The 9,611-nt window shown below is 38.1% G+C and overlaps 1 protein-coding gene across 1 annotated transcript; it reads right to left on the bottom strand.

Moving 5' to 3' along the window:
• Positions 1 to 403: 403 nt before the first annotated feature.
• Positions 404 to 7,860, bottom strand: LOC148836711 (neutral cholesterol ester hydrolase 1-like). The gene is made up of 5 exons (XM_088913671.1): positions 7,593 to 7,860; positions 4,032 to 4,260; positions 3,461 to 3,530; positions 2,876 to 3,047; positions 404 to 2,441 (listed from the first exon to the last, which is right to left on the bottom strand). The coding sequence occupies exons 1-5, from the start codon at positions 7,740 to 7,742 to the stop codon at positions 1,824 to 1,826; spliced, it is 1,239 nt and encodes a 412-aa protein (XP_088769797.1). The 5' UTR covers positions 7,743 to 7,860; the 3' UTR covers positions 404 to 1,823.
• Positions 7,861 to 9,611: the final 1,751 nt, after the last annotated feature.

The raw sequence follows: 9,611 nt of genomic DNA, 5'->3' as shown, positions 1-9,611 counted from the left end.
AGCAGGACACAGCAGCTCCTCCAGGGGCCAAGCTGAATCATCCACCCGGACCTGAATGATAACTATGCTCTGGCTCACTGTCCGGGTCAGGTGAGTCGACTTGCTGCAGGTTTCCCTTGATAGTCCGGATGGACAGGACCCCTGTCACTCTCATGCGCTACAACAGCCGTGCTTAATTCTAGAGACAATCTTAGAATTAAGAACAGTTAAATGCGTTTTTGTTTTAGAGATCTGTTACCAATAAATATATTAATATATCCATTAATATATTTTGTTAGTATTTTGTATCATAGCACTCTTTACATTTCGCGTTTGCAGTTTTATATAATAAATGTTTGTTCACAATTAGTTACCCCCTACAGTATCGGCTTCAACCACTGCTGCCCGATCACTACACATAAAATAAAAGAAACACAAAAGGGATCTTTATTAAGTTTGTTGAAAGTTTATAATGGTCTAATTTACAATAGCTGATGTCAGGACCTTATATATTATCATCATCTCCCTATTGCACAATACAATGTTTTGAACATTTCTCCGTTTTCAACAGCATTGTCCCATTACTCACACACTGCAAGTTATAAATATGTGCATAAAAGTACAAAAACCTCTTCAAAGGTCCCATACAACAGTAATATTCTCACACTGGCATTCCAAGATCCTCCTCCATTGCAACTTTGACCCTTAAAGACAAATTCTCCTGTTTCAGTTTATACAGGCTATGGTTCAAAATTGAAAGACTTGACCACAGAATTGAATAATCTTCGGTACAATAAATATAACAATAAATTGAGCAATGTTTTTAAACCTACACACCCTACAACTGATTGATGCCTGTAGAATTACAAAAAGAACATTTTGTTTAACTTAACTAATTTAAAAGATGATGTAAACAGAATGTTAACTTTATAAAATAAAAAAGCAGGCATTGGCATTTCCAGTGTCTGCTCTGTTCCCTTGAAAATCTGAGAAAACATCTTATTCAGAGGGGAAAAGGTCCATAATTTGAAATATTTAACAAAACCTACAGGTACACCTATTTTGCAGTTACTAAGTAATAATACTTATGTTTTGATATTTCTAAGAAACGTTCCACTGCAAGAGACAAAAAAAAAACTAAAATCAAGTCCAAAATGCTTTGCATTCCTTAACAGTGGAGTTGCCTCTCTTCAAACAGTGTTTTGGTCTTTTTAAGAGATTATTTCAATCACTTTTTGCTCTCACTAACTTTGAAATAATACCCTTCATTGATCCTTCAGATAATGAAGGATTTTGAAAAACGTATGATGATCCACCATCATGATTTCAAAATAATTGAAGTATTTTATACATCCATTGTTATTCCAGTTATTTCTTCTGTTCTGAAGTTATGTGCTTTGCTAGAGCACAAGGTCCCATTCAGTCTTATTATTATCAAAAGAGTAATATTTAATTTAAATATTTTATCACTGATAAGGTGAAAATGAAACAATTTTAAATTGTTCCAGAACCCAAATGATTGTTTTCTGGCCTGTTATTAAAATACTTTACAAATGTTAACGTACTGCATTAAAATGGAATACTTTAACTCCATGCTATGCACTCACTGTACATATAAAGCAGCACTGTAATCGGCACACAGTGACTTCAAGTACTTAAAGCAATATTGACTCTTAACGGTTAAACAAAGACTTAGGAAGACAGAACTAGATAAAACTTGCATTGGCATGTTGCATTGCATTGGAATACGTGAAAGTGCATTTTTCTGGGCTTTTTATCATATAAGTAGTTAAATGATTTTTTAAAAGCATAACCCACATAAACAAAACCATGGATCAGAGGACCTAAAGATTTTTATCCAACCAACTGATGTAGTTGTTCATGGTCCGAATGCCGACTGAAAAGTAGGTGGGCCAGATTGCGAAAATCATGCAGCCATGAAATCCATCTTCATAGTGGTCAAGGGTTACAGGGATCCCAGCCTCCTCCAGGCGCCTGGCGTACATGATACCGTCGTCCCTCAAAACATCATGCTCGCAGGTCAGGATGTACGCTGGTGGGAGCAGCCTCAGGACTTCCTGCTCAGCCAGAAGTGGCGCAGCTCTCACATCCAGCAGAGCTGGAACTTCCTGAATGACCTTCGGTGTTCCCACAGCCTGGACAACCGGCTTGTAATTCTTCTTGAAAGCTGACGGGAGGAGGGAAGTCCAGTTGAGCTTTGCACGGCTCCGGGAGGCGTGGCCGAGGTCCAGGGCCGTGTGGTTGTTGACCAGCAGGGGCTGGAGAAAGCTGGGGTCCCCCTTCAGGTACTCCAGCCAGAAGCGGGCCATGAGCGGGCGGGAGAGGATGGGCACGTCCCTGTTCTGCTGGTAGGAGGGAGTGTTAAAATCCAGAGCCTGCAGCACCGGGTAAATAAGAGCCTGAAGCTTCAACTTATTAGTGATGCTGCCATCCAGAGCAAGCTGAAAAAAAAAAGGTGAAAACATTTTTTAAATTACAGTGCACATGTAATTTAAACAACTTGCAATTTACAGTATTCCTTACAATAGCAAGAAACCCAGATGCAATAGTATGATGACTTCAGCCTAATGCCAAAAAGCAGAAATGAATCATTCTTACAATGTAAAAGCCTTTTCTGCTTTTTTCATTCAGCAGAACACACAGCAAAAAGAAAAAAAAACTGTTTAGCCATAGGGGATGAGTAAATCCCAGAAAATGCAGTTTGTGTTTGAACAGGATCATGAATCGTTAGACAAAAACACAGAAAACGCACATGAAGCCGTACTAATTTGGCAAGTCCTGATCAATTCACACACTGATAAAACAGACTAATATTTTTTTATTTTCTTTACCATGCTGAAATAAAATCCAAGAACAATACGTTTCCATGACTCACCTGTTGAGACACAGCTGCAGCTAAGTTCCCCCCAGCGCTGTCTCCAGACACTGCTAACCTGCCTGGGTCCACAGAGTACTTCGCCAGCACCTCTGGACGCAGGAAATACTTGGTGGCACGATATGCGTCATTATACTGCTCAGGGAAATACACATCTGGGACCAAACGATAGCTGAAGAAACACATAAAAATATATTAAAAACATTCTTAACCTAAATAAAATCCATACATTTTCTAACCATTTTAACCAATCCAGGGTTGCAGGGGAACTGGAGTGTAGCCAAGCAAGCAATGGACACAAGGCAGGATACACCCTGGATAGGATGCCAGTCCATCACAGGGCACACACTCACACCAAGGTCAATATTCCCAGAAGCCAAGCAACCCACCAGTATGTTTTTGGACTGTGGGAGGAAACAGGAGCACCCAGAGGAAATGCTGGAAGAACATACAAACTACACACATGTATCACAGGTATCCCAGGCCCAGAACTGAACCTAGGGCCACAGCGCTGCAAGACAGCTATGCTAACCACACACCACCATGCAAACAAGGAAACACATATAAAGGTGATTTTATACTTACTCAATTGAAACAATGACTGCATTCAAGTCTTTTGCCATTTTCCTACACAGATGGTCATAGGATCTTATCTCTGTTAATTAAGATAATGAGTAATTAGAATCTTTTTCTTAGAGGATGTGTTTCAGAGCTTAAAAATCACTTGAGGAACAATTGGGAGTTTTTCTGTATTACAGCTTTACATTGTGCTAATTTAGAAGCCATGTTTTTTGTTATCTAAATATATGATTTTCGACACAATATGTTGAACCTTTTCATTTTAAGTTTATATAAGCTGTACTTTAGGAAACCTGTTGTTTTTATAAAATATATTGGATTGTCCAGACAAGACCCGGCAGCACTATGCCAACTGTATGGTATTGCTTGAGGGATCCCAGTGACAGCCCAGATTTGAAACAGCCACTTCCGAGCGTCTTGTCTGCTTGACTAAGCAACTTGGAAGTCCAGAACGCCACTGTTCATCTAGTGTTTCGGATCTACAATTTCATATCGGACGCCACCTGATGTAAATCGTGAAAAAGTGGTTACGGTACAATGTCGACGGCGTGCATGTGAGTTGCATCCGCACACTTACTGGCACTGGCCAGGGCCCATCCCCCTCCATGGATGTAAATCACACTTCGCTTCAGGGCGCGGCCCTGCTCCTTGGTAGACTCGAAAACTCTGACCAGGACCCCGTCGAACGTAGCGTCACTCACTTTAACCCCTTCGCTGGACACGGGGCCCAGCATCTCAAACTTCGTCACGTAGAAGTTGAGCACCCTGATGTAGTGGGTCAGACCCAAGTTGTGAAACAGGTTTCCCTGTGAAGAGAAAGAACAGGACCAGAATTTACGCACACCTCACAAAACTGTTGATGGATAGCTGAGGTCCTTAGCCCTAGTATCCCAAGTGCAGGATGGGGGTGAAGACATCCCGCCCTCCATGATTATGCACAGCAATGAAAGGATGACACCCAAAAACAGAAACACCTCACAGACGAATGTGTGTTATGGGAAGATGCCATGGACACTGATCATTAGAAACCCTGATTAGAAGCATTCAGTTATTATCAGCATTTTTACAATTACTGGAGGTGCCACACAAGTTATTTTACTTTTTTATTTGTATACACAGTGTTTGTCAAATTTTGTAGTTTGTGTCAAACTGAGTAGCTCGCGCCTCTGTTACTATTATTTACTGCAAAGGCCTTGCAAAAAAAAAAACAGTGTGGAAAAAGTACCTACTGATACAGGTGTTTGATAGTAATACAAGTCAATGTTCAGTCATGATGTGTAGCCCATGACATGGATACATTCAGGAATTTCACCCTGCGAGTTGAACACGTACATCATAATCAGGCCTTCCCTGACCCCAGAATGAAAACTCCAGTTTAACATCTCATAGATTATTTATTTAACAAGGTATTTTGTATTTAAAAAAACCAACAGTCCAAAGCTAATTCATTTTAATCTTCATTGAATCTCATAAGCTATTATAATTTATATAGCTTTACACTGGTTTAATCTCTAGCTAATTAATGTGGATTCATAGAAAGCGTAATTGGGACCAACTGGTCTCCATGCCAGGTCACATGCTGTATTTAGCTAAATCTACCAGCCAATTCGAACCGTTGTGCACTTTAACCCCTTTTTGGCATGAGGCTGTTCTATTGGAATTATATTTATATTATTGGGTTTCTTCCCAATATCCATTAACAAACACACACACCAATTACAGAAGAAGCTAAGCAAATGATTAGGCACTGCTTTGCAATTTAAAATGGTACATGCTTTGCTCTCTTTCTTGTATCTTCTTTTAAAATCAATCTACCAGATCCGCTCAAGAAGCATCTTATAATGGCATGCTAGGCACTGAATGGGATTTCATACCTTGAAATTAATCCCTTTTTAATGAGATTTTATTTGTGAACAGGAAAGGCAAACTTATCTTTGAAACACGTTTTGCTTTGAATAGTAAGGATTTCTAATCTAGTTAATTATGAGAAAACCAAATGTGTTTTTTTTTTTTACTGAAAGAAAGGAGGATTATGCTGATCAGGTTCAGGAAAATGGGTTTTTTACTGGTATATTCACACAAAAATTACCTTTTGTAGTTGTTTTGCAAAAGCAAGAGATGCTGCATGTAACTCCCATACAAACACAACTATAACTACAGTATAGTCTTATTGTGAATTGTGAGATATATAGTTAATAATAAATGGACGGAAAGATAATCTTCAGTAGCTTTTCAATACGGGACAAGTATTTTCAACAATTTCAACATGCTGCAGTAGAAGCATAAAATCGTGCCGAAGGGCCGAGAAAAAGAACACGACGTCCAGTCTCACAGTATTCCATAAACAATGCCAACTCAGGCAAAGTTCACCGACACCATTGTGAAAAATATCCATTCCTGTAGCATTTAAATCATATTTTAAATCAATTGTCTGAGCAGTATATTTATGTGTAACCCTTTTTACTATGGAGACATGATCCAATTAAATCATTTCAAGCTCAGATGGAATAAAAACCCAGAAGACACTATGGGTTTTTCCTGGATGAGGCTTGCAGAGGCCTGATTTATATCTACACACACTAACCTAAAAATTAGAAACAACGTTCAAAGCAGTGAAATCAATAGACTTCCTACGGCCATAATAATCCCCAGTTCTTAGCCCTGCTGAAAACTGCTAAATTGTGCAGGCTAGACCCATATACCATCATTCTCATCTTATCGGAATATGAATACAGTCCAAGAACAAAATGGGATGAGTTTGTTGTATTGGATGGGGCTTCCTAATATTTTGACTAATGGATATATTTAAAGGAAGACTGAGAAAGATGGATGTATTGATATACTATAGCAAATTACATTGAAATAACTGTAAAATAATAAGTTACGTCTGTAGGTCACCTTTTCTTTAAGATGTGAGATTTTTTACTCTGATATTTTACAATGGGGAGTGCCATAAAAAAGGATAAGTATTTTTTTTATCAATTTCTCTTTACATCTTTCAGTCAGAAAATAATGAAATGTAATCACTAATCTACAATCTATACCAAATGCTAAAGCAATTAAATTCAAAATATGTGTCCTGTAGATCAGGTTTAGCATGCTGTAGGACACACCTTACTTTACTTGTAAAGTAAAGTGATTCTCAAGCCAAAATCACGTCTGTGGCTTGTCTACAGACTGTGTCTGTAAAGTTAGAATATACTGTAACAGACTACAGGAAGACAGAGGTTATAAAGAAGTGGGTGAAAGTTCATCTGAGACTATCTAACAGCAGACTGGTGCTGATAAAGAGGAAGTAACGGATAAAATTAAGCGAAAAGGAATAAGAAGTTAATTCATTGACACACTCTCTCTGTCCCGTACAGTACCTAGTTCCATGTAACTGCATTGGATTAAACTGTTACACTTCACTGCCTTATTTACTATAATTGTCGTCCGTCGAAATTTTCTATTCGCATAATGCCACATTTTCTAGTGAAGGTGTTTTTTTTTTATTTGTCTTATGTAAAAAAAAACCATACAACACTTATTAAGCAAGAAAGTGTTGTTGTTTTTTTCTGTGGGAAGGATATTAGGTGATTATTAAAAGGAAAGTACTGAATTATCAATATCACGTTTTGCATTACATTCTTGCAAGGCGTTTAGTGCATTGCAAAATACTAGAAAACGATGACAATGGAAAAACTTTCAACACGCAGCTTTCATCTTTGCACATACATTATATTACATCACTTGGCTATCAGTATGCGCTCCAACCTCTCATCTGACGTCGCATCTACTGATATCAAACAACGAGCTACCCATCACCTAGAGGCGCTACCTGTTACAATTCAGTGAGGTTTAAGAATGTTTAAATGTTTAGTGAATGCACTAGCTTCAACATTTTTACGTGACAGGTGATTTAAGAGTAAATATATAAGCTGTAAATGTAATCGAAAGAAAGCTAATGCATACTAGGTATGCATACTAAAGTCCATAATAAATTATAAAATGACACTGAAATATTATCAATTGAGTCACATGAAGTTGGAAAGACGTATTGAGCAACAGCAATAAAATAATGAACGGTCCAATCTGAAAAGATAACAAGCGCTTCGATCATTCAGAAATCTGTACAGTACGCATTGTGCAGCCTTACCAAATGCTGAAAGCCCCGAAAAATTGCATCTAGCAGCATGAGTTTCCACGGCTCTGAAATCGTGCTTGGCAATGGGGTGTAAATGTAGTAAGCAGTCAGCACTGTAAATAAAAAGACGACAATGAAAACTGGCTTCATATCTGCGCTCATCTCTCCTACGCTGCCAAAACCGTGTAATAAAACCGATCCGGTTGACACAGAACTTAAATTCTGAGGAAGTCGGTTTCGGCAGCTGTTGTGTAATACCACTAGCCAATGAGATCAGCCAGGGAGGAGGAAGCATGGGAATTGAAGTTCTAATTGGACAGCTCGTTTCTCTGGGGGGCTCAACACGTAAGAGACAGCGGGATCACCCCCTGTTCATTTCTACAGCCTAACAGAAAAGTATATCTAAAAATGACATGCATCCAAATGTTCTAAATGAAGTAACGATCCCAGTAAACGCCTAAAAGAAATATATCAAGTTTCTGTTAAAGGACTTCAACTCCCATAATTCTACATCCAGTGGTGCTGTCTGCTTTGACAGCGGCCGTCATGTCGCTTTGTCACGTGATGAACACATATTGCAGTATGTAGCTATTCTTGTTATACGAGACAAACTACCTTTGGCCTAATTTACAATTGTAATACAAAAAGGCCTGTGGGTGCTGTTTTTTTAACAGGCGTGTTTTTTAACTAATGAGGGGGCAAACTGTTCTATTCTCTTGCAAGTATCATGCATTGTAGTATAGTATCAGTCTCAATATTACTACTTTGTCAAACAAGTGGCACACCTGCTTTGACAAATTTATACAGAGAGCAGGGCAAAATGTTATATTTTATGATGCAGTGTCAGTTCTTTTACACTTTAAGTTTTGAAATACACAAAACAAAAATGTACATATTATTTACATGTAGTTCAGGTGGGTAGCTGCGTCAGCATGCGTAGGCTGCAAAGGAACAAGTAATAGGTTTATTCCATGCTGAAAAAAAGAAGAAAGAGAACACAACGTTTCGGCCGTGGAGCCTTCTTCAGGTGTGAGCACACCTGAAGAAGGCTCACACCTGAAGAAGGCTCCACGGCCGAAACGTTGTGTTTTCTTTTTCTTCTTTTTTTCAGCATGGAATAAACCTATTACTTGTTCCTTATTTACATGTAATCACATTGGTAACTTTCAAAAACTTCAAACTTTTTTTAAATATTGAAGTTTTTTTTCTTAGCTTGTGTATATTAAAAACTAAAAGGTGATTTAAACATCAGAGCTGTTTCTGATGAACTCAAACTTCTCACAGGACACAGGGCCCAGGATGGGGAATTCTGAAAATAACGTTAGTGGTGAAAAACTAAACTAACGTATTAAACCATAAGTAGTATCCTTCCGTTTTATACATTGACTAAAGTGAGTCTAATGAAAGTATATTGCTTTGACTTGCTTCTGTTTGACTTTAAGTTTCATTCAATACAGTTTAAGAGTAATGCTTTCCAAATTCAAAACAAATACAAAATTTATGCAAAGCACATGTAGTACTGTGTTAGACTTATTTTTGAGATGCTTCCATTCACAGAAACACACATAACTGTCTGTGAGCCTGTGTAATAAAATAAATTAACAAATACATTTGCATTGTTAGCCAGGTTCATGCATCACGTTGCAAATGGTAGCATGGGTATGCAATATATTCTTGAACAGCTGGCCATTGAATTATGAAGTAATATACTGTATGTAAGACACTGCTGGGTGTCATTTATTTGTATGCCTTCCATGGGGGGGTCAGCACTGGAAAATTTGCTTAGATGGAAGAAGATTTCTCTGTTAAAGAACCTTTGCAAGTTAATTGTAAAAATACTCCACCAAGTGGATCTGCCATGATAACTAATCACAGCTGCTCAGAGTGACTTTTCAAGATATCATCAGGCACCTGTCCTCAGACTACACCTTTGAATTGTCTAATAATACAAGCAATTCAGTCTGGTTGAACAAACCTTACTTGTAGTACCTGTGAGACTTTACAAATTAAAATCTTTATTTTGTCATTTTT

The sequence above is a fragment of the Atractosteus spatula genome, chromosome 4 (genome assembly GCF_055471065.1).
Source record: "Atractosteus spatula isolate fAtrSpa1 chromosome 4, fAtrSpa1.hap1, whole genome shotgun sequence".
Classification (NCBI taxonomy): Eukaryota; Metazoa; Chordata; class Actinopteri; order Semionotiformes; family Lepisosteidae; genus Atractosteus; species Atractosteus spatula.
Note: the sequence above shows the minus strand (reverse complement) of the source record. Positions and strands in the feature narration are given on the sequence as shown.

Excerpts from the sequence above, each read along its gene's own strand:
- LOC148836711 (XM_088913671.1), bottom strand. The coding sequence starts at position 7,742 with ATGAGCGCAGATATGAAGCCAGTTTTCATTGTCGTCTTTTTATTTACA. Across the intron at positions 4,261-7,592 it reads TTCGGGGCTTTCAGCATTTG|GGAAACCTGTTTCACAACTT; the intron begins GTAAGGCTGCAC and ends TTCTCTTCACAG. Across the intron at positions 2,442-2,875 it reads CTGCAGCTGTGTCTCAACAG|CTTGCTCTGGATGGCAGCAT; the intron begins GTGAGTCATGGA and ends TTTTTTTTTCAG.